At 41.3% G+C, this 25,466-nt stretch overlaps 1 protein-coding gene across 1 annotated transcript; it reads left to right on the top strand.

Annotated features, from left to right (window-relative positions):
• Positions 1 to 708: 708 nt before the first annotated feature.
• tmem184a (transmembrane protein 184a) lies at positions 709 to 23,552 on the top strand. The gene is made up of 9 exons (XM_080487953.1): positions 709 to 1,113; positions 1,376 to 1,588; positions 5,788 to 5,953; positions 8,594 to 8,684; positions 10,447 to 10,522; positions 16,254 to 16,345; positions 17,548 to 17,717; positions 17,826 to 18,023; positions 21,655 to 23,552. Exons 2-9 carry the CDS (start codon positions 1,376 to 1,378, stop codon positions 21,885 to 21,887), a joined length of 1,239 nt encoding a protein of 412 aa, XP_080344079.1. The 5' UTR covers positions 709 to 1,113; the 3' UTR covers positions 21,888 to 23,552.
• Positions 23,553 to 25,466: the final 1,914 nt, after the last annotated feature.

The following is a 25,466-nucleotide window of genomic DNA, read 5'->3' as shown; positions in this document are numbered from 1 at the left end:
ATTTGTGGCAGATTACAGCCACAATAGCTCAGCATATTTTGTGTTGTTTAAAAGTTATTTTAAACTGTAAATAAAAAGAAATGCATGCATTTGAGTTCATGTATGGAAACATTTTGCAAATGAAATGATATAAATCACCACTTTTTGAGTTTAGTAGACCATAGTACAATATAATTAGTTTTGAAGTCAAACAATCACCAGCATCATTTGGCTGAGAAAAATGATGCAAGTCGATCAGGAATATTCTGTAGATTGGACAATTGAAGGTTTTAACATAAAGTGAAGTTAATTGGAGAATATAAATTGTCCATAATTGTGAACGTGAGTGTGTGTGGTTGTATGTCCTGTGATGAACTGGTGACCTGTCCAGGGTGTGTCCTGTCCTCACCCACAGTAAACTGGGATTGGCTCCAGCAACCCTGAATAAAGCTGGACAGAAGATGTATGGATGGAACAACTTGTGTACATGATACAAAAGTCACACTCCTTTACAATCAGTGTCCACCTTTTTTTAATCTCCACAAAAAATCATCTTTCCTTCTGAATAAATTGAAGAATCTGCTTGTGTTTTGTTTCGTTCTTAACACAATAGGCTTCATCCAACCGGTTGCATTAATCCACCTATCACAGCACTGAGCAGTGATTGCGTTGCATCGTGGGAAATGCTGCCAGTCAAAACACTGCTCTCCGTCGTGACGTCATTAACACGTACGTGGGACCGGCGTCACGTGAGCCGTTCACCTGTGCCCAACCTGTTTATCCCTGAGCCGTCGCTTCGGCATAAAGTCAACAGTACTGTTTGCTCTTAAAGTTTGAGGTTTATTAAGCGTCGGGAGGCAAACGCCTTCGCCTGTGGAGGTTTGTGTGTGCGTGCGGGTGAGCAGTGGACGGCTTTGGTTGAGTTTGTGCTCCCGCGACTGCCTGGACTTCGACCTGCGCGAGGCACCTGTCTCCAACAAGGAAGTGTCGGCCGGACATGAAGACGACGGGCCGTCTGTAAATGGCCTTAAACGCCGCTTCACTGTCGATGCTGAACCTCTAAGTTGTGGCGAGCCCCGGCTGTTTAGTGGACAGTGTATTTCAGAGGAGATAAAGCTGCTTCCGCCGGACAAGGTGAGCTGTTTGTTGACAGTAAAGACGCACCTCAACAAGGAGGCCATTGATCTCTAAAGGGAGACACCTCTGTGTTAGCTTTTATTATATACTTTATTTTACTCTTATCCTTAATTGACTCACGTGTAAATGTACACATTAAACCATGATTTGTTGTGTTTAACACGAGTAGAATAAAAATAAAACCCAGGGATTAAGTGTTGTCACGTTCTCTTTAAGCCTCACACTGACGGAGAACATTTTTTTCTTTAACCTATTTCAGATGAACATGTCACTTGCGGACATGGACGCATCCACCGGAAATGATTCTGCCGTCTTCCTGGCCGCAGACAAGTCTGACCTCTCCTCCAACATCACCATCATTCAGACCAGCAATGGCTCATTGGTGACAGATCAGTTCTTTTTGACCACAGTGTCTTGCCGGGTCCTGTCAGGGATATTTGTCTGGTCTGCCCTGCTTTTAACATGCCACCAGGTAAGTGTGTGTGTGTGTGCTCGCTCTCACAGAGGAACATGGTTTCTTTTCTCGCGGTCAGATTGAGTGCAGGAAATCTCTTTATCCCACAGCACTGATGAGTAAGACGCTCTCAAAGCGCCGCACTCTGGATGATGTACATGTGTAATCAGAGATGGACAGATTGCCCCTCCCTTGCCAGAGGACAGGAATGAATTCTTGTTTCCGGCAAGGCTCTTTGCATCGCAGCGAGTTTAAGTGTCGCTGCTCGCAAGGCCTATTTCTATACTCGCTCTGACGCTTTTCAACTAGATAAGAGAGTGTCATTTGTAGACCATCCTCACCTTGTTTAGCCCCCCCCCCCCCCCCCCCCCCCCCGCTGCATTGTGAGTGTTTTGTTACATTATAAGCAACAGTTACTATCAGATTAAAGCTGATAAAAGAAAACCTTTAGCTTATTAGAGGTTATTGAATCCACAGCAAGTCCTCTCCGTATGGGGCGAGGAAGATGACCAGGAAGAGTGAGCGGCACCACACACATACACATACACATACACATACACACACACACACACACACACACACACCACCTTTACACCGAAAGCTTTTCACCGCTGTGGTAAATGAATGATTCTTCCTGTGTGGGTGTGTTGCCCACTGTGCAGATGATAGCTTATCATTACGGTTTTATCATTCGCAGAGAATGCAGAGGGGTGCCGTGTTGTATCAGCGGGGAAATCAATTGATATTGAGATAACATTTACAGTGTTCTAAAGGACGAGGGTGTCGTTTTGCCGTTCGCTGCTGTTTTCATGTTGTGCAGCATCAGACTCGAAGTCAGTTTATTTTAAAATAATTTAAAATAAATCTATACAGAATGATTGTCCGTCCTTGGACTGAAACTAACCCCCCTATATGGTAATTGAAGTTACGTGTAATTAATCTGTATGTTATGCTGTGTCATTATTTAAAGTGTTGTTGTTGTTTGTTGGCTGAGGAAGCAGTTTGACATGATGCATCAACGTGTTGCATCAACGAACCCAAAAAGCAATCCCTGTTTAGGGATTTGTGACTCAATTTTCGGCAAATTGGTTTCTATCTTTTTAATAAAGTACGTGTTTGGCCAAACACTCGCCAGCACGACATTTTAATTGAACAAATAAATAGCGAGTGTTCCGCTGGGACGACGGAGCGGGTTTGCAACAGGCATCTTTTGTGTTCCACAGGGGGAATATAATGGTCCGCAGAACTAGTGTTGCAATGCTGGTGGTGTTTCATCTGACTGGGCTCCAGAGGATTGCTATAGACTCTTAAACTCACTTTCTGAATACTAAGCACAGATAGACAATGACCTTAGATCCTCTCTGCTGTAATGTAGTCACTGCTTCTCAGACTGGCTATCTGGAGACTGGTTATTTTTTTGTTTGTTTTTTTTGGTTCCTTTGCGCCTTGAAGCATTTGGGATTGAGAGCAATGGGCAATGTTATGTTTCACAGGTGGCACTATACTTTTCTTCCAAAAGGAAATTGACTTCTGATTTTTGATATATAGGTGTTCAAAATTCAGATTCCCCGCTGTCCATGAATCTGTAATCTGGACAGAAATGGCAAACATGAGACGAGTTTACTTGTACTTGAAGCCGTTATTCAGCGCACAACTAGGAATGAATGAATGAATGCCAGGTCAGCATTACAGACTCAGGAGGGACAGGGGTTTTTTCGTTCTTTTCAAGCAAATGGACACCATCAGTCTACATGCTGCTTCACTTGGAATGTAAAGATGGGTAAATGCATCACGCTCCCACCTTTCACAGTCATCGGGCTCTAATGTGCACTTTCTAATGGGCATTTAATCAAGCTGTGTCGAGTAGAGACTCGGGATGTCCGCCAGTACTGATATGTTTTGTCTGCTCCTCTCAAGAGAAACTTAAAAACACTCAGAGCCGCATACAGGTTGTTTACACAATTAAGTAGTTTAATAATGGCAAGAAAATGTCATTCCAGCTGCGATCCATACAAAATCAGATCTGGAAATTTACTCCAGATAAGATGGAGATAGGGTGTTTTCTTTTTCTTAAACATTTAGACCAGTTTTCTTGTTAATTGAAAAAAAAAATCATGTTACCATTTTCCAATCCCCACAGTAATGTCAATTCCAAAACTGCAAAGGTTATACCAGCAAACGATGATGTTAAAAAAAGCAGCTAATTCTCGCGTACGGGAATTGTGTTGGGAAATCTACTTGCTTGAAAAATGACGTGAATATTTTAGTCCCCATGAAACATATGCACATTAATTGCAGTTTGAAAAATTCCATACAGGCATTATCTGCAAACTACAATTTTAGTGAGTTGGCCATAATGTGACACTTGAAAGTTGAACGTCTCCTATGAGGAGGGAAGTTATCAGTCTAGTGAAAGCCTCTGTTTTTAGCTGAGTGGAGATAATTAGCTGACTAATGAGTCCTCGGCAATGTGGTTCATTGAAAATAGTTTTAGTCAGCTCGTCCTTCATGAACGATATTATTTTTTTTATAAAGAATGACTGAAACTGTTAAATGGAAACGTCTGACACCACAATAATATCCACTGAACTGATGCGCCCTCTAATAATCTTACCGCCATGCTGCTAGAGCTTCACCTACAACACTGTGCACAATAAAACAGTTTTTTTTTCATGCACTGTGTAATTGAAGGCGACAGTTTAAACCTGCAGATACAGACTGCTGCCTCCATCCACGGCAGCAGCGCGGCATCATTATATTAACCGAGAGGCCTCGAAGGAGAAATTTGGAACAGAACATTCCTCACATTGTTAAGTATGATCTGCAGGCATACTGCTCATACCAGGCTGCACTTGTTTGAGGTTGGAATGAAAAAAGCCGATCCTTATCATTGGAAGCGTCCATCTTGTTGCTGTTTTGGGTGTTGTCCATTTCAGTAAGATGTTAAGTGTGAAAACCTTGGGCTCGGGCGCTGGTGCCGCCATGCCAATCCTCGTCTCCAAGCTGAAGGTCACTGGATGAAAGGATAACAAGGAGTATATAATGTCTGCCCCCCCCCCCCCCAAAAAAAAGTTGTCAGCTGCACTGCGTCTCGTTTGAAGAGTCTATGTGGAGCCTTAAAGAGGAGTCTTATATGACAGTGTACAGAATCTAAAGGTCGAGACCTTTATCAGAGCTGCAACACATTCATTCATGGATGTGATTGCCTGCGACAGTATGTGAAGCCAGAATGTTTCCCTTTAAGGAGAACGGGAAGTTTAAAGCAGGAATGTTCTGGGAAGTCACTAAGATGGGAGTTGGGTAATCTATTTATTTATTTTTTTTATTCTAACCAACCTTGCCAATGCTTTTTTTATAGAGAGCCTGGGCTACAAGTGCAAGATAACGTGCAGTCATAAATAATCCCATTGAGATAAAATGAAATCAGATTGTTTTTAACTCCTGGGAAGAAAACATTTGAGTCTTCAGTGCTCTCGTGGTTTGGATCACTTTAGTGCTTCAGGAACAAAACCAACTCGGTAATTGTTGTTGTTTTGTTTTTTTCTCCCTTCATCTGATTAAATAGGTAGCAGGGTGTACTTTGGTTTAGTGGTTCGCGTGCTTGCCTTGAAGAGACGTTTTAAGGTTTTTGCTGGGTTTGAGTTTACAGAGTTTGCATGTTCTCCCTCCTACAGTGCAAAAACCATGCGTTTGAGGTTGAGATTAGCGAGATTAGAGATCAGGGATTAGTGTCTCAGGTGGCACCTTGAAATGTGTCCTAAGACGCAACGTAAATATTAGGTTTTCTTATTTAGACGATAAAGTGAACATGTACTGCCACAGAAAAAAACAATGCTGAATTGAATAACAGACAATAATTTCTTAATTTGCTCAGTTGTTAACCTTGGTGGCAGGTTTTAGGGTGAGAAGCCACAGCACTGAATCCAATCCCTTGAATCTGTGGACTTTTTAGTGTATAAACTCTCGGGGTTGTAAGTCTGAGTGCCAGAGCAGGTCTTCATCAGAAGAGTTTAACCAGCAGCTGTGCCTCTTGGTTTATTTTAGTTGTCGGTTTAGTATCTTGGCTGCTGTATTCTGTGCCATTGGCTTATGTTGTGTTTGTTTTTATCAAAGGATGTTTTGTAGTAAATTATTTTAGCATCAAATTCACACTTTGTATTGTTCTTTGTGTCAATATTCACTTATTTTACCTGCTTTGATGCACGTTTTCTTTCCAGATCTACACACACCTTCGATCCTACAGCGTCCCCAACGAGCAGCGCTACATCATCCGCATCCTGTTTATCGTGCCAGTTTATGCCTTCGATTCGTGGCTCAGCCTCCTTTTCATCACCAACGACCAGTACTATGTGTATTTCGACTCCGTTCGGGACTGTTACGAAGGTGAGCATCGCACGCCTCACTTCATCTGCCTGATGGCGCCCTTTTATTGCATGGCCCATATTTCAGCTGCCAGGAGCAGAAGAGCAAAGGAAGTGACCAAACTAGTTTTTCGAAACCAGCTGGCGTTGGTGAATCGGTTGGCCTCGATGTTTAAGGTGTTACATTTCAAGGAGGAGTCATTTCACAATGAAGCTTTCGAAGTGTTTGTGAATCAAGTCTACAGTGAGTTTTCATCATGCAATTGTAATATTTAGTTGTAAACTTGACTTCCTCAAATGCAACCAGATGGCTGTTGTACGGTGCAACTTTGTGTGTTTCTGGTTTAGGATCGAAGCACTTTACGATTGAGAAAAGGTGAATCATATGCAAAATGGATTACAAGTAATTTGAGAAGAGACTAAAGGAAGTGATACATTATTCAGAAGATTAGCTTCTAGTTTGCAGGCCAATTTTGTGGCTGATTGATGGCGAACTGCATCAGAAAGCAGGGAGACTCGAACAGCTCCAGCAGCCACCACGAAAACATAATAAAGCGTCTCTTGACTGGACCCCATCTGCATTAGCTTCTTTTAATCCCTCCTTAAATAGCAACAAAGGATTAGGAGCGGATTTCCAAGACACAGAACCCTTGGAAGCTCCTTAATGTAAGGACTGAAACATTTATTGTTCCAAAATGTCTGACTAATTATTTTTTTATCTCATGGAAGTATTTTTTTTTTTTCCTCCTTCGGAGAGCGTTTGACCTTTTTATTCAAGTTTATAGTGAAAGGTGCCGTGGACTCTTTTCCTAGTTAAAGTCATGTAAAGAGACATGTTAAGCATTACCGCAGTACAAGTGGATATGTACAGCACAGTTCAACCGCCAAGCAACTGCAGTGAGAATTACAGAATGATTAAAGTAAGGCGGATAAAATAATAGCAACACAGATCTTCAGCCGTTGGAGCCGTCCTGCAGGCTTCTGGTGGCTTGTTCATAGTCTTTGGTCTTTATAGACTAAAAACAGCCTTTGTGTGTTTGGTTCTGTGTCTGGAACCTGAAAGCAGGTTTGATGCAGACAACTTAAGAAGTAGAGATGGTTTCATAACAAAGCAGACTTTTTTTTTTTTCCCCAAGACCAGGGTTCTGCAATCTGCTTTCACAAAATTATGTGTAAATAAACATTTTCAACTGATGTTTTAATGTAACTCGGTGGTGAAAAATATGACTGATGAATAACAGAATGGTTCAATAGTTTGTCAACTTGAATATGTGTCGCATGGTAAGGCCTCGTTTACGTGATGTTTCAAGTAAAAACACATTATTTTTGCATTTTCGTTTCAGAAATTGTTTTCCTTTATTGTTTTAAGGAACACCTGTGTACACAAAAATGATGTAGTTGTACTGTAGGGCCACTAGTTGGTGCTGCTGTTTCATTTTGTAATGAAACCAACTATGGACACACGATGACGTGAGATTGCCATTACGAGTGACTCGACTATAAAACTACCAAGTCCCAGTCACATTGCTCTTATTGTCCCTCTAGTTGTGCTCGTGCAGAAGAATTATTTACTGCGGCTATGGTGCGCATGCTCAGTAGCAGCGTTTCAGAAAAAGTTGCGTTTTCCCCGTTTCCACTGAGTCGGAGTGTGAGCACGTGCGTTTTCAGTACTCTTTATACATCGTACATCACTTTTAGAAATTGCACCTTTTTTTTTTTTTACATGCTATTTCAATGTTAGCATTCTCTGTGGACGGCCAAGAAAGAATTTCAATTTGCAGGGAAGCATGTTGAAGTTAATAACTTGAACTTGAAAATTTTCATCTTGGTAGCTATTCTCAAAAAGTTGCATTTTCAGTAGCTCAGAGCACGATTGTCGTGTAAACAGACACCCAAAACACAAAAGGTTTTCATTTGGTTAAAACAGCTAAAGGGTTTAAATGGACCAACTGGTTAAAAGCTGAAATGGCTAAGGCTCTGTTCACATGACAAAGCTTTCAAGTGTTAACTGTAAAACATTAGTCACGTTTTGTCAGCTTTGCAAATCTCTTACAACAACACCTTTTTGAAAGCTTCTTTTAGAGTGTAACGTTTTTGAAACGCAAAGGCTTCGTCTGTGTAAACAAGAAAATTCTACTTTTCCAAAACAAAGATTACTGCACAAGCACTCCACAGTCGTATTAAGTGGTTCTTCCGCACATGTGCGAGCAGATGGACAACAATAACAATGGCAGGTCTCAGAATAATGCTTTTGAACTTGACGGCACTTTTCAGATATTTACTACATCATCTGGATCAACTTGGATGTATTTCTTCCATTCATCAGATACTGCATATGGTTTATATGATGAAGGGCAGCTGAAATGCACTCGAATATTTACGTTGTACTGTGCTCATGTGTGCACAGGTGTATTCCAAAAACACAGCGCCAACTAGTGGCCTGACATGCAGACTACAGCGCTTTCAGCTGGTACTTCTGTGAGTACAGCTATTGTTTTCAAATCGTCGTCGTCTGCACATGAAATTTGATGGTTCGCCTAAAAACAGAAAAGCTAAACTCCAGGTCCTTATTCTCCGTTAAGCCTCAAGTCGCAACAGCATTGTGAATGTACTAATGCTGTCTGGTACATCAAAAGAACGCACGTCTCTCTTTGTGTTTCAGCGTTTGTCATTTACAACTTCCTGAGTTTGTCCTTTGAGTATCTTGGAGGAGAGAGCGCCATCATGGCTGAGATCCGAGGGAAGCCCATACAGTGAGTACACTCGGCCCATTTCTGCCGGGTTTAACTTGTGCAAACCGGATTGAAAGATCTTTATTGCTCAACATCAAGTTGAGACGCCTCAGAAGTTATGAATAAATAAAGTCAGCCATTGCCAACTGTGCTGTGGGTCTGGCTTCATTTCCAGTCATAAAAAGGTGCACAGTCCACATTTCTTGCCTTGAATTTCCGTTCAGTTTTGAAACCTAGAAAATAAGTAAGTGCACTGTTGATCAGCACCGATTCTCCTTTATCTCCCAGCTTTTGACTGGTCTCGGCAGGCAGTGCTTTATGGCTGGCTCAGCCACAAGACAGCACTTCTTAAGACAGCACTGACACTAATGTTGAGCTCTGATAAATGATGGTATTGCCCGACACCAGCCTGCTAGGCTCAGACAACATAGTTCACGTCTTGTTTGAGAAAAGCTACCTGTTCTGCTTTGACTTTCCCAGCCCTCCAGGGCTCCCTCAGACATCTCGTATTGATGTTTTAAGTCCATTAAGTTCCCAGCATATAATTCTACATCCCATCATCTCCATCTCACCTAATTTGATCCACGATAAAATCTCCTCCAGACATAATTTAAACCATTAAACCTTAAGTCGAGTATGTTTTATTCAGCAGCCTGGCAGTTGAATTAGATCACATATCCAGGATTTCATTAAACACATTTAAAGCCTTGTTCTCGTCATTGATGAGATTGTTGCTGCTTATGTTGTGGCAGGTATGAATGGTGATACTCATCAATTGTATAACAGTCCCACAAACTTAAATTTTAATTATATTAGTCAAAAAAAAAGAATTAGAATACCTTGTTATCATGTCAGGAATATCTCAGTAGCGCATTATGTCGAGTTATACTGTAATGTGACTGGATAGAAATACTAGATTAATTGTAATGTTGCAATCAAGTAAATAGCATGTGAGACTTTTGACAAAGTACGCCGTGAAAATTGGAGTTCTTCAAAAAATACAACAAAGACCATCATGTTTGTTGGTTTACAGATTGGAATATATTTTTGCCAAAACAAAGTGTTTGCGCTTGATGAAATAGAAATAAGAAAACCCTTAAAGTGTTGTCGATGATTAGGGTCAAAGGGGTTTATAAACAAATTGAGTCACACGGGTTTCATTAGATAGAAATAAATATTAAATTCATGATATACAAAAAAATGTGATTTACCTGTTTTGTTCTCTCTTTGTCTCAATATTTTCAGACGTGTGTAACGTGAAATCTAAATAATCTATCATAACATCATTTGCAGATTACATGTAATGCGTTAAGAACACATTCAATAATAGAATGGTTCAATAAATAATTGTTTCTCTCTTTGAATTGTCTTATGGAAAAAGAAAAAAACCAAAACATCACTGTATTCTCAGTCTAGACACTCGGTTTACATTCATATAAAACAAAGATAAAATGCAAGCTATAATTGAGATCTTTGAAAAAGCATATGTCTAATATTTCTGCTTGAAAAAGTGGCTCATTGTTGATGGATTTCCAAATCGCTGCGGTGTAATGTTGGTGATTGATTCACTAAACAAGTTATTTGTCAAACGTCTGACATGTAGACAATCTTTCAAGCTCGGATGTCTAACAAAATAATAGGTTACAGTTTGAGCTGTATTTCTTGAAGCCATTTTCCTCATGGGACAAACGCATGGCCTCTGTTCCTCTTATCCGGTGGCAAATGTATGAAGCCTCAGCACTGACGTGCGTTAATAGCTCATTACTGTCCGTTGTCTTTGCAGGTCGAGCTGTCTGTACGGGACGTGCTGCCTCACCGGGATGAGCTACTCCATCGGCTTTTTAAGATTCTGCAAACAGGTGCGCTTCAATCATCCCCTTATCTCTGCCCGGGAGACCCCCCCCCCCCCCCCCCCCCCCGACCACTGCAGCCAGCTTGCACGCTGAAAACAGGGCAGGCATCAAATTGTCATTAAAAATAAACAAACAACCACAGCGTTGTGCTGTAAATTACCATTCAGTTCAGATCTCCAGGCTACTTTAAAATGACAGCTGTTATAATTGGTTGTGTGCTTTCTTGGGGATAACATCCATTGGTTTAAAAAAAAAAAAAGAAAAACAAAACAGAAGCAATAGATGCCAGGTGAGCGCCGCTTGATAATAAACACGGGGAGATGATATGAGTTGTCAGCGCAGAGCTCCTTCCCCGTGTCTTGGGACGCAGCACAAGCTTCCAGTCTAACACTGATGGATATTGGAGCTGAGAGTTACATCTTCAGAGCAAAACACGGAGTGAAAAGATTTTTTTTTTCTTTTTATTTATTTTTTTAAGAAGCAAATGATAAACACTCAATATGCCTTGACAGAAGTCCTACGTGACGTGTTTCTAAAGGAAACGCTTGCAGGTTCTCTCTGGTGGCGACACTGCGGAAGGTAGAGAATATTTGTTTAAGTTAAACTATTTCTGTCCTGAAAAGAAACAAATCACAAAGTCGTCAATTCCTCGTTTTTGGCTCGACTTGTGAAAGTTTACCCTTTGCTCAGTTTTCTTCATTTGGTCATCTTCATTGAGGGAAATCAAGGTATCAACCACTTGCTGATCTGCGGGCTACACGCAAAGTAAAGATTTAGATTAACTGCGGTGTGTCGTTGAAATTTCTCCGTATATTGACTGCATAACGTTGAGAAAGTGTGAGTTTGCTCTTGTGGAGAGAACTTTACACAGACTAAGTCTGCACCGGGTTGACATGAGCTTCTCACGATCAACTATTAAGACCGTCAAAGCAGACCATCTGATAAGCTGCGATGCGTTTTTTTTTTTTTTTTTAAAGTGTTAAGAATTCTCTCCACATTTTGGGGGAAGCTTCAGCGTGTCATTAGACGAGGGCTTAACAAATGTATCACTGATATGGAAAAGCAGCCTGGAGTTATGCTGGCTCTTGGAGATAAGGTTACGGGATAAGCTACTCTTACATCCTCAACTTTTATTCAGCATTTCAGTCTTAAGTCATTTATCACATTGTGCTACACTTCAGGGGATTTTTTTTTTTCTTCTGTAAAATGGCCACAAGTGGGATCTCGTCGTCCACTGCTGCAGCTGCTTGCAGGTATTTTTGAGTCCATTCGAGTAACCGGTGAAGTTTAAGTGGGCGTGAACAGTTTAGATTAGCAAATTTACCCGTGTAACCTTTTTGAACCTATTTTATAGATAGAGGTACAAAAATCAATAAATTTTTGGCACATTAAGTGATGTATTTATCAAAAGCATTTTAAGATGTAATTCAATGTGGCATTGTCCATTGATCTTGGTTGGAGTAATGATTTCCATCCCTCTTCTCTGCTGCTTTATCCAATTTAGTGCCCGCTGGAGCAGATCCCAGCTGAATATGGGCACAAGGCGAGGTGCACTCTGGATAGGTGGCCGGTCTTTCACAGGGCAAACGCACAGAGACAGACAATCGCACATACTCAGATTCACACCTAAGGGCAATTTATAGTCCTCAATAAACCTCGATACTGTGGGAGGAAATCTGAGCACCCTGAGAAAAGAAAATGAAAACTGCACGCAAACAAACCCCCCGAGCCTGGACTTGAACCAGGGGGATTGTTGCTGTGGGACAAGACAGCTAACCTCTCCACAACTGTGCAGGAGAGTGTATTAAGAAAAAAAGAAGTGAATCTACTAGTCCTGCAGGGTCCGGGTGGTTTTCACACTTCGAATGCTTTTTGTCTGAGAGAAAAAGGTCGACATTGTGGTCCGGTCTACTTTACGCCGCCTTGGCTTTTTTTTTTTTTTCTATTTTGGAACCAAACACAGGCTGTTATTTCTTCCTAGACGCAACGTAATGCATGTTGAATTAGTGAAGGAGAATTTTAACTGTTAAGAACTCATAAAATCTGCAACAGAGTCAAATCATTGGCAAGAATTCCTTTATTGTTGATATCGTTATGTCAATTCAGTATATTGTGCTAAAACTCTTTCATATACCGCGTGCAGTCCAATTACTGCCTATGAATCAGTGCTGCGTTCACACTTCAGGCACACTTCAGTATCTCCTTGGCCGCATATGAAACCTGCTTTTCAAGCGGCTTACGTCTGCTTGTTGATGCACACCAGGGCGTGGATGGGCACTCCTAAAACAAACCGCACCGATGCAACAATCACACAAAATTTAAGACTGTGCACACCCTTAATCCAAGTATCCAATCTGTGATTTGGTTCATCTCAAACAAAGGCTAAGTGGTCATGAGGATCTCTTTAGCAGTGGCTTAATTTCTGGCGTTCTTATGTTAAAAAGGGACACGGTGTGATCGCTGCTAATAACCAAAAGAAATGCAGCAGAGAATGACGTGACGATACAATCTATGCCAGCGTGGCACCAAAGGAATAAACAGATGGCAAAGCGCCGGTAGCTTTATTTATTTCCAGAGTGCACCAACAGTGTGTCTAAATGATATCCAGGGTGATTTTGTGATATATAGAATAGATCTATACAGATGTACTTTTCCTACCCAGGTTTCTGAAATCCCTGTTGCCCAGTGTAGCAGGCATTAATATTAAGATTCCAAAAAATCCCAGTGTCTGGAGCATGGTCTGCAACCTGCAGCTCTCTGGCTCTTCTGTAGTGGCTCCCTGAACCTTTCACAAAAGGTTTTTCTTGTTGTTTTTTTTATGCACACAGTCTATTTCAAAAGACTATTGGCTAAAATGGGTGTTTTAAAAAGGCACAACACAATATATATTTATATATATATATATATAGCTAACCAGATTAACGTTTTCGATCACCATCTAATGTTTTAGATCAGAGGTGTCAAACATAACCCCCGTGAGCCAAAACTAAAACAATACTGTACTTTGTGGGGAGCTAATTTTGAGAAGGAGCACGTCACAGAAAATTAAGACCTGAAACAAAACCTGAAGCCTAAAATCAACCCCAACACATTTGATGTGGAGTTGCTAAACATCTAGACATCTTATCCTCTTATCAAGCAGTGTACTCTGTCCTAAGCTAAGTTTTATACAAGGCTTGTAAACATTGCATTGATGCCATAACCGATTAAAAATTAATTTGAGGCAGAAACCTTGGCTGAGTTTTAATCCACCGACTCCGAGAGCGAGCTTTACGTTTTGAATATTTTCAAACATGTCGCTGGGTATCATGCTAAAATGATTTGCTTTGAGGAGATTCAGTGTGTCAAGCTGGCACTATGACATAGTCATTGGCTCAGTAACGACTGTCGGCACAAAAGGCTTCAAAGTAAATCAGTATCATAAAAGATGCCATTTTTTGCCAATCCCATCACCCAACGAGGGTCCGTCTAAAAAAGCTCCCCTCTGGCGAATCAAGCGCAGCACTCCTGATCTGCTTTCATGTGCAGCAGCAGTGACGGGAGTCCGAGCAGACGCTGTCAAATCACTTAGTTCAGGCTTCAACACACAGCGCAGAGGACACCTGTCCTACGGCCTTATATTACATGCAGCTTTCTCTCCGATGCGTCCTCTGATGTCCTGTTCAGTCCTTTTCAACATCACGGCAACAGGACCTCTCTGAACCGAGTTTGAAGGAAAGAACATGTGGGATGCGTTGCAAAGTATTTCAGCCACAAAAGTAAAACTATTCAGCACCTTAGATGTTATTTTCTGTTTTCCTCTTGCATGAAATCGTCGTCAATCAAATTTGGTGTCTTCTTTGTTTCATGAGAAATTTCGAAGCAGATTTTTCCTAATCTTTGTCCATTAGTGTAAAACAAGTAATCATTTAATCTCTTTAAAGTGACTGACCGAATTCAGCAGACATCACCTGGCTACAGATGACGTGTGTCAAGTGTTGTCAGTTCAGCTTTGTTTCAGTAGCACCATAAAAAGCCTCCACAGCTGAAGCATGAATAAGAGATGGGCAGTTAGATCTGTGTCTGGACAGTACAGTCTGTGGTTTATCAGTATTCCTGCTACAGCTGCAACAATAAGACAAAGGTACACTTAAAGCAGCCCAGCAAAAAAATATCACTGAATAGTGTGAAGGTCGATCCATACTCCACAAGAACAAAGAAGCTTGGGCGTCATTCTTTTCTTGCACTTCAATCCCAACACATCAGCTTTACGATGTCTGGCAAATATTGTGTGACTGGTCAGAAATGTGAGGTGGACGTGGTTGATGTGGAAAAGCAAACCTGCCATCTACATTCACTTTTTATATATATATATATATATATATGTATATATCCCCTTCAGCACTTGAGTTTCTGTCGAAGTCAAAACTTTCCACGCCAGAACCAACATTGTTCTTGTTTTTGCCACCTTGAAATAACAATCCATTTTTTTTTTTCCGCCCACGGACAATTTATGTCCGCCTTTAATCAGGAGATGGCTGCAAGATTTCACTTAATCATCAGTCAGATTTCAGCAAAACTCTTTTCATTTCTTAATGAGTCCTTCACCAGAAAAAAGAGAAGTCACTCTGTTTTTTTTGTGTTTTCGAAATATGACCTTAAATCTGCTCAAAGAGAGACCAAAGTCATCTGGGAGAAGGTTTTTCATACTGAGGAAATCTTACATTTTTGGGCCATCCTGCTATTTGATACTATTTAACAAACCCTGAACATCTTTTCTGGGGCAGGGTGGCGGCATCATCATTACACTCTGCTGGGCTTCTCGGCAGCAGGCCCTGGACTGCTTGTAAAAGTGAAGGCAAGACAATATTGCCAAATTGTGGAGGACAATCTGACTCGGTCTGCAAAAGAGCTGCGACTTGTGAGGAAATGAATTTTCCAGCCTGAACATCCAGCTAAAGCCACACAGAAAAGAGGTGTTCATGCCCGATCCCTGAGAAACCGGACAGCAAAAACAATGAATAAGAACTGCAACGTCCACATATGTCTGCCTGATTGAAACATATACACATTGCAGACAAAGATACCTTTACTAATACTGATGTCAGTCTGATGAACATCTGCATTTATTTACTTTATCATATATATTTTAACGGATTGACACTAGCCCAAAGACGCCGAATTATACTCGCCTTGTTTTCAATGAATGGGTGCGAAACATCCAAAGGGGAGTAAATACTTTATACAGACGTATGAAACCCGTCTGTCATCGGTAAAGTCACACGCAACAGATTAAACTAGTTGAAGTTAAAGCATATAAAGATTGATCTTCACCGTTGCTGCAGTTTATAAAAGCTGACATTTTAAAGTCTTTAGCTTTTTGTGAGGTGCCGTTGAATGAGAGATTAAGAATAATTGCCAGACAAACGCCAGATAGTCCAGGGAATCCCCGCTCCGAGCTAATAAAGCAACGCATAATCCCTCATAAAACAGTGCGCAGTTTATTAGTGAGGTTTATTATACAGCAGGCTTGTTTTTGAAGCAGCGATACAGAATGACATTATTGTTGAGTTGTCTGATGCCGGTCATGTTTAAAAGATTGGCAAGCAGTGGGTCTTGTCAGTGAGCAGTTGTGAATCTTTTTCATGTCATTACATGTACAAACAGATTGTGATGTCTTCCTCCTCCTCCTCCTCCTCCTCCTCCTCCATGGCATCCTTGTGGTGCATCTCACTCTGAATTGTGATGTGTCCTCCAGGCGACTCTGCAGTTCTGCGTTGTCAAGCCCATCATGGCCGTCATAACCATCATCCTGCAGGCCTTTGGCAAATATCACGATGGAGACTTCAAGTGAGCTTTGCATTTCATTCCTCGTGTATCGAGCACATCCATGTCGGCGCCAGAAGGCCTCTTTCCGCTGTTTACGCTCACACCGAAACACTTTGGAGGCAGAGATAATTCTATCACCTCTTTGCAGTCGGCACGTTTGGATGAAGAGCTTTCCAGCTAAAATTAATAATCTCAAACTTCACGAGTGCTCCGCTGCATCTTGTCCCAGTTGTGTCACTGCTGTGGCCATAATTACTGCTACGTTAGGTTTTTTTTTTAATTTTTTTTTGATTTTGCGTGCTAGTACCACTTCAGAAGCTTTTGTAATATGCACTAAAGAAAATGACGTTGGAACTTTTCCCCCAAATATCACTAGTGTTTTAAAATAAACCTCTTATCATGCGTTCCGCTCGGTGGAGAACATTATTGTAAGAGGAAGAAGCATCGCTTCGGTTTATATATTTTTACTTTGTGTGTCGAGCGCAACATAGTCAGGAGATAAATTGTAGTCGGGGAAATTTAATTTAAGTGCATTTTGCCGCTTCAGATGAGCCAATAAAGGTCCCCAGAGAATAAGGAGAGCGTAATATATTCAATAAAATTGTCTTCAGCGCGTAATCAAACGCTCTAAAAATGTGCAGCCGCCAAATTCAGGTGTTCTCATCTGCCTCTCGGCTCGGTTTATCGTTCTGAAGATTCAGCTGCGACAACAATTACTTAGACGCTACATGAAAGAAGCGCCGAGTTCAATGAGGGCTTAATACAGAACTTTGCAAACAGCTTTACGTCGTCCCCCTCTAAAAGAGGAACTCGCCTCGATTCTGCCTCTTGTTCCTCCGTCAACAGCAAAATTAGCAGGCAGAAGTAACCGTCTGTCTCTCTTTTTTTTTTTTTTTCCCAGTCTTTAAACACTCTAAACTCAAGACCATGATGATATTCAGATTGTTTACTTCCCCACTTCCAGCCAACCGTACACTCTACAGAGCATCGGAGTAATTAGTGTAGTCACAGCTGAGCCTTCAGAGAGCCTCTGTTGAATGCAGAGGCTGACAATCAAATATAGATATCGGCTCATTTCAAACGAGCTTGAAGGACAAAAGCAGATTCATGATTTTTCAGTTCAGTTAAAAATATCAGGCTGCTGTCATTTTGCTCTCAAGCGGAGGATTCAAGTTTCAAGATGTGCTCCGCGGCTCTTCTAACTCCTTTCTCGTTCTGTGCAGTGTGAATGGAGGGTACCTCTACATCACCATCATCTACAACTTCTCCGTCAGCCTGTCTCTCTACGCCCTCTTCCTCTTCTTCTTCGCGACCAGTGACCTTCTGAGGCCGTACGAGCCGGTGCTCAAATTCCTCACAATTAAATCTGTCATCTTCTTGTCATTCTGGCAAGGTAAGTTCAACCTTCTTTTGCCGCCTTTTTTCTTCTTTGTTTGAGTTTTCCCGACCCGTGCCAGTAAAAGCTCAATGACAAGTGATGCAAACGTCCCCTCGCTCACAGGAATGGTCCTGGCCATCCTGGAGCGCTGCGGCGTCATCCCCAACGCACTCCTCATCGACGGACACGTGGTCGGCGCCGGCACCGTGGCCGCGGGCTGGCAGAACTTCATCACCTGCATCGAAATGTTCTTCGGCGCCATCGCCCTCCGATACGCCTTCACCTGCACCGTCTACCAGGAGAAGAAGAGCGAAGTGCCAGGTGAGCGACGTCGACTGCGCGGCGAGCGCCGGGAAGAAGTTCAACTGACGATCACCTCGTGTCCTCGCCCTGAAAATATGTTGAGGTGTTCCCAGGCTAATGTCCCGTCTCCGCTGCAGAATGAGGACTGACAGGTTAGAGGGAGCAGTAATGGCGTCGCTCGGCACCTCCAGACCAGCCGTTTAGAGAACTCACACAGACCTCCAGTGTAAAGGCCTTTCGTAAGGCATTTACGGAGTTGCACTCGAATTAAATGCAGCGCCGCTGTGAGCCACGTCAGTCAAGCCATAAGAGTCGCCATGAGCCTAAAGGTATACATTTACTGATGCCTCGGAGGACAGACGCGGTGGAAGATGAGCTTAAATTTCAAAGGCGCAGCACATCAACGAGCAGCGAGAGTCAATATTTTGTATCAGCGTTGCTTCCGGGTAAAATGGAAATGGGAGTAAAGAGAAATGCCCTCTGTGTCCTTTCCACCACTTCATATATAGAAGTATGGGACATGTAGATGAATACTAAATAGGCTGTTTGATTATTCATGTTTTTATTGAGGTGAACTCTAGGAAAGTAAAGACATGGAAAGAAATCCAATGTTAAAGTAATCTTGTTTTTCTTATTAATTCATTAATACGAGTGCTTGTCAATGATTAATATTTGATAATTGAATTAATCACAGGGTTGATGTGGATTAATTTTCAATGAATCACAATTAAATATCATTCACTTTAATCCTTATTGATTGCATTTAATTTTGCATGGGCAAATGGACTAAAGAAATAATGGAATATATATATATATGCACTTAAACACCTTTAACAGCTTGTGTTAACAAAGAAACATTTCTGTTTCAAAACAAACATTTATCCACAATATTGTGGCGCTGTTGCTCCATCTTCCGCCCGCGACTAAGTGACTTGTTGACATTGTCTGAGAGGAGACGCGTCACTCGGGGGGGCTCCTGGAGTTACAACCGACCAACATGGCGGATCGCTGGTTTTCACTAAAACAGTTCAGTAAAAAGTATTTCTAAAAAACATTTGAGGCCAAAAAATAAGCTGCAGTTGCTGAATCTGTCTTCGTTTTTTTAGATGGCTTATGAAAGTTCCGCAGTCTGTCGGGCCTCAGCTCTGCTTCATTTGCATAAAGATGGGAGGATTCTACTTCATGCAAATGACACACGGCAACGCACCTCGAAACGCGTCACACCCAGCATCACACCCAGGTTGCACCGCAGGGCGTTTCAGATAGACCATGGATGGGATGTGAGAAAATGATGTATCCTGTGGACGCGTGCCTTCTTTCTGCACTGCAGATGGGTTAATTGCGTTAAGATTTTTAATCAGGATTAATCAGGATGATGGATTAATCTGCAATAACGCGTTGATTTTGACAACCCGAATCGATACATTTCATATCCATTGCAAGCTGCCATACGTCTGGTCTGCTGTTTCTCTGCTTTAGCTCAGTGTTAACAGGCAGGAGTGAGAAGACGTGTGGTCGACTGCGCCTCCTCCTTCTCCTCCTCCTCCTCCTCCTCCTCCACCTCACCCGTCTCTCTGCCACCTTCATAAGCCAATTCAGACGCCACTGTTGGTGACCCTGAAACAGGAGAGTGTGGATGTCTCCCGGCTCTCCTTTCTTGTTTTGGACATCCCTTTAGTTCTGCCGTAAACTCGGCCCGACTCACAGCTGGGTGCCCAGGGACAATCAGCAGAGACGGCGGCTGTGACTGAATCCTGTTCACTCCGTTTCCAGACGTCTGCAGTAAAGCAGCTGGTGGGAGAAGGCAGCAAAAAAACTCATATCACGCTGATTTTCTTTTTCTTTTTTATCATTGCATTATCGCTACTACGTCTTCCAGTCAAGTTAAATATCTCAAGCTTGTGTAATTCAATCATTTTTATTTATTTATTTATTCTTTCCCATTGAGTCAAAACGGGATTAGATAGATATTTTTTATTCTCCTTTCAGTTCTAACCCTCTAAGGCGGGGGTGTCCTGTGGGCAATAACCGACCCACAAAAGGCTCCAATCCGACCCGCCAAACCGCCAGGCAAAATGATTTCAAAGAAAACATCTTTTTTTTTTTTTTTTTTTTTTTTTAACACATTTCTTAAGAGTAGCGGACACAAAACAAGGCTGAGGCCCGAGCTGACATGTCAGTGATGCCGACATGAAAAATAGCAAACGAGCCAGGCTGTCAGGGTGCGTTTGTAAAATCATCCATAATGCAACGGCTATGGGAGAAGTTTTTTTATTTTTTATTTTTTAGACATTTCACTGTATTTTGCACCAGAATGTTTCATTAAAATTGGCCTTATTTTGAGATTGTAGTCATTTTTGGTTGTAAATCTTCGTAAAGCTTGTCAAATGTTCATCTCGTATACTCTGTGCTACAACACAGAAAAAGTTAAAGGTTATTATGGCGCTATTTTACCGGTCCCGGCCCACTCGAGATGAAAATGGGCTGTTTGTGGCCCCTGAAATAAAATGTGACACCCGCTGATCCAAGTGCTAAGTAGTAGGAGTGGGGGTTCACGTGTTTCAGACCACCGTTGGTTTGGTGTACGTACATTCGTTACCCGTGTTCATGCTTTCCATTTCATTTAACATGAAGTGATCCTGCTCTTCGTTGATTGTCCGCGCTGCTCGCCATGTTTGTTGCTTTGTCTTCCGCTGACATTGTGACATCGTCACATGCGCGAGGTCGTCATGACAGAGTGGAGAAATCCAGCTGCGTTGGTCCCATTTCTCTAAACAATCATATCACATTAAGCTGGTAAATGATCACTCGAATAATCCGGTAATTCCAGAAATTGGATAAGGATCAGATATCACTGAACATGTAAATTGATCTCTTAAATTTCAGCCTGTCGAGGTTCAGCTCTGTCATGGCAGCTTAGAGTTTAACAATCTGAAAAGCTTTCAGACTGTCAGGACGGCGATAATGCTCTGTATACATAAAGTCCATTCACCTTTTGAAACTTAATAAAACAGAGCTGCACCGAGGAAAGCTTTCATGCATTGCTCGTAAAACTCCAACTAAATAAACTTGCATAGTGCACAAGCGTCCCCGCTTAGTCATTTTTGGCATTTTAATATATTCTTGGCTGTTGGGTCTCGAGGAATCTTGCTCCAGGCTTTTAGCATCCAAAACTCAGCAAAAATAAATAAATAAATAACATTTATGGATTTGTACAAGAGTTTATTTTAAAATCGTAATTCAACAATGTTACATTCAGTTTTAAAACGTGAACAACATGAACAAGCACTGGCAACAGTGGAAGGAAAACTTAAAACCATCTTTAAACAAAGACGGACGCTCCAGTGGGGAAGATCTGCCTGGACCGGTTGGGGGATTATGACGAGATGGAAAAACAGGACTGACGACGACTGTCTGGAAATAATTAGCATAGTGCAGAGCGGATGTTAACCAGGAACTCCAGAACTAAAAGTGCTTTTGAGTCGTTAAGATCATAAATTACACCTTCAAACATTTGGAATTGAAAGACTGCAAGGGGGGAAAAAAAAAAACCAAGTTGATGTCAGACTGACGTAGTCGACATCAGCAGAACTTGTATCGTCTTTTTTATTTTTTTGACATGGTCTCTCTTCTCTCCTGTGTGTTTCAGCTGAGAACATCCCTCCAATGCAGAGCATCTCCAGCGGGCTGAAAGAAACCATCAACCCGGGAGACATGGTGCAGGACGCCATCCACAACTTCTCCCCCGCCTACCAGCAGTACACCCAGCAGTCCACGCAGGAAGTGACTCAGCCCAGCGCCAACGGGAAGCAGGCCGCAGGCAACAAGAGCTCCCGCAAGTCCGACAAAATCATGCTGATTACGTCTGATGACGAGTTCTAGGTATTCTTTCCGGTGGGATCCAGGTGTTTTGTGGCCTTGCCACCCGTCCCTACGATGCCCGGGGCACACAGCTGCGGTCCACAGAGCTGGACTGATCCCAGGTGTTTAATTTTCACTGTCCCAGTATTCAAGACGGACGGCTTACTTCCGTTCTCGCCTAATGATCTCGAAAGCGCCTGGAGAGAAATAAATGAGATTTTTTAAAGCTAATTGCTCGATAGCCAGCCAAGTGATTTATCTCCATCTTAGCAGTAATAAGAGCATGAAAATGACATGTCGCCTTCGATGTGTGGAGGGGGGGGGGGGGGGGCATCTCTGTTTTCCCTGAATCGGGCTGCCCGATGCCCGTCCCGTCTCCGTCATTATGTCAGCGCTCCCTCTTGATTCTTGTCAGCTTCAAAGAGGATGTGATTAATATGTGACTCCAGGTGGGAAGCGGGGGAAACGGCGCTGCCCGGGAACGAGAACGCCACTTCACGGACTGCTTCTCGCGTGTGCTCGTTTGAAGTATTTGCCGAGCATTCCCCGACAAATGGAAGGATTCGTTCAAAGGCACATTAGTTTTGGAGCAGGCACTTCAAACTGCGGACTGCATTTCGCGATCCTTTTTTGTATCCAGGACGGGAACCAACCGAACAAACCGCTCTCTGACAAAGCACAAGTTAACTCCTTCTCCTTCATTTCCTCAAAATATGTAACAAGCAGGTGTTCGAACACATTAACCGTTTGTTTCTTGCAGCTTCCGCATTAATCTGAGCACTTCTGGCTTTTTGTGATTGACACGTTTATACAGCTACGGAAATTCCAACAATTCATTCTTTTTTATTGAGCTTTTACATCTGCGTGTATTTAGTCATGTTTCTCTACATTAATTTTCTCTCCCATTTGTCCCCGTCCAACCCTGGATCTGGACTTTTAATAACAACACAAAAGCAAAACGTATACTGGCTGGACATTTTCCCAAATTAACATATAATCCAAGGGAAACTGCACATTGGAAGAGAAGATGATAATCCGCGTTCCAGGGATTGTTGAATATGTTCAAAACATTTTAAATGCAATTTTTCTGGTGTTGTAAGATTTTTCTGTTTGTCTTAATTCTGTTTTGAATTATAATTTGGGATTTTGTTATTATATTTATTGAATGTAAATGTGGTTTAAATAAATCATCAAGTTGGATGTAGGGAGAAGAAAGATGCCAAACTTGGTACATATAGGAACTTTCAGCGTTTTGGGAGGTTTTTTTTTCCTCCCTGTTGCCATACATGTAGCTTTTTAAATTCAACCAGTAGAAACTTTTGTATATTTAATTCCTGGTGGTAGAATTCTGCCCTCTTTTGTGCCAACGATAGCCGCCTATCCAGGAAAGGCAAGAATTAATTTATAGCTGGGTACACAAATACTGTTTTCACTCTGTATCTCGCATGTGTCGAATTCACTAACCGAATCTTTGAATGAGGAGGGGGGAAGAAAAATCTTTATTTGCAAGTACAAAAAAAAAAACCAGACACAGCAGACCTATTTGTAGGAATAATTTACCATACTTTAAATCAGAGCAGAAACAAATACAGATTTTATTTGTACATGAGGGTAGTTCATTGAGGAAAAAAAAAAAAAAAGAACATGTAAATAAATGAGTGTAAAATAAAAAATAATTTAGGTGTCCTTTGTTTTGTTTTGTGTTTAACAAAATTACACAGATCAAAAAATAAATATAAATTATATGAGCAGAGTAATGACAGGTTGTGAAGGGTACACACTCAAGTTATGCTGCCTTTTTTAAAATTTTTTACTGTCATCTTAAAATCACCATTGACAGTCACTCGTGTGAGACTACATACATATAAACATTACAGAGAAATTGCTGCTGTTGTATTTCAACCATTTTTTCCTATATATATATATATATATTTTTTTTAAATCCACAACTCAACCTGACTTTCTCCACGGCCAAAGCTAAATACTGTAGCTTGTAGGGCTGGAAAAGCTTCTTTCTCAAAGCTTATTCAGTCAAAGGTGTGTTTTCAGTAATAACCTCTAAAATCGAAGCAATGTCATCACACAATATGTGAAATAACTGTTTCTAGCTTAAACAGATCCTGGGCAATACAAGCTTTATTTGCGATGTGCAGAAGTTAAGTAAACCATTGGATTTCTTCTTTTTTTTTTTTTTTTTTTTTTTTTTTTTTTTTTTACCCATGACCATATTTTATTTAATAGTTCGCTTTCATTGAACACAAATGTAAAACATGATTTGGTGAGCTTACAGAGCAGCATGTGTTTGAGACCTCGAATGAATCGAAAATTCACTTAATTCACCCAGAGAAAGGTTTGTCTTTTATTTGGCATTAACCAGAGACAAAAACGTGGTAATAAGTGCTGGAAAAAAAAAAAAATATATATATATATATATATCAAGGCATCTTAAATATTATTCTGTAACTTCACCATGAGAGGTCGCTGTTAGGCTTCAAAGAAAATGCTTTTAGCCATTTTCTTCCGAGTGCTGAAAATGACTATATTCATTTTATCAGGTGAGTTTTCCTTACTGAATTCGAGTTTGGAAGTCTTTGCCAGTTGACAGCTGTAACGTGAACATTTGGTCAATAGTCTGTTTATAATCTGTATTATATCTGTATTCTGTGTTTTAAGTCCCACTTTAATACAATAGCAGCTTTTACAGGTTCACGACGTACATGTAAAATGAAACAATACGAGTGTGAACTGGCAGACTGTCGCCTCGCTGTAGGTCAGGGGTGTCAAATGCACTTTAATTCCGGGGGCCCACAGTAAAATGGTGCCACAATAACCTTTAAATTGAAACTTTTAAAGTTTTTTTTTTTTTTTTTCTTCTTTGTTGTGGCACAGAGTATACATGATGAAAATGTCTATATTTTCTAGGGGAAAAAGACTACCGTCTCAACATAAAGCCAATTTTAATTCACAGCCCTCATGTTTGACACCCCTGATTGTTGTAAGCGATGCAGTAATTGCAGCTCTAACCTGCCTGTGACCCTCGTCACTAGGGGCCCAGTTTGTGTTTCGGACAAATGGCGAATGTGCTGAAAGGAACCATAAATATTCAGAGAGAGGATTTAGTTCTGGAGAATAGTCGTCTCGTTGTAAATGTGAAGTTTTCAGATAAAAGGTCAGCATCAGTAACAATTGGACTTCAAAGACGGATTACATAATCACACCACTCCCAGATAGTAAAAGACATAAATATAGAAAAATATGTAATATATATTTATATACTGTGTATGTATACTGTATAAAACTAAGTATCGGGGGGTGGGAGGGGGAGAGAACATCGGATGTATCAACATAGAAACCGAGTGAAAATACAAAATGAGAGTAAGAACACAGCAATGCCCCTGCTTCAAAATCACAGCAGGTTGTACAGCAGCAAAGTTCCCCGTACTGTTCTTTGCAGCTATGGAACAGGGGAAGAACAGTCTTGTCCTCTTAGCCAAGAGAAAATCCTGACATGAAAAATCTCTATTGACTTCACTCCAAATTAGGAATGGATCCTTGGTAAGAAACGGCTTTAAAATTTCAAGTGAATTTCATATTTTTAAA

The sequence above is a fragment of the Lipophrys pholis genome, assembly GCF_963383615.2.
Source record: "Lipophrys pholis genome assembly, chromosome: 19".
In the NCBI taxonomy this organism is placed as follows: Eukaryota; Metazoa; Chordata; class Actinopteri; order Blenniiformes; family Blenniidae; genus Lipophrys; species Lipophrys pholis.
The sequence above is the reverse complement of the archived record's forward strand: the minus strand, read 5'-3'. Positions and strand labels throughout refer to the sequence as shown.

Coding starts and splice junctions, on each gene's coding strand:
- tmem184a (XM_080487953.1), top strand. CDS start 1,376: ATGAACATGTCACTTGCGGACATGGACGCATCCACCGGAAATGATTCT. Junction 5,954..8,593: donor CGTTCGGGACTGTTACGAAG/GTGAGCATCGCA, acceptor TTTGTGTTTCAG/CGTTTGTCATTTACAACTTC. Junction 8,685..10,446: donor ATCCGAGGGAAGCCCATACA/GTGAGTACACTC, acceptor TTGTCTTTGCAG/GTCGAGCTGTCTGTACGGGA.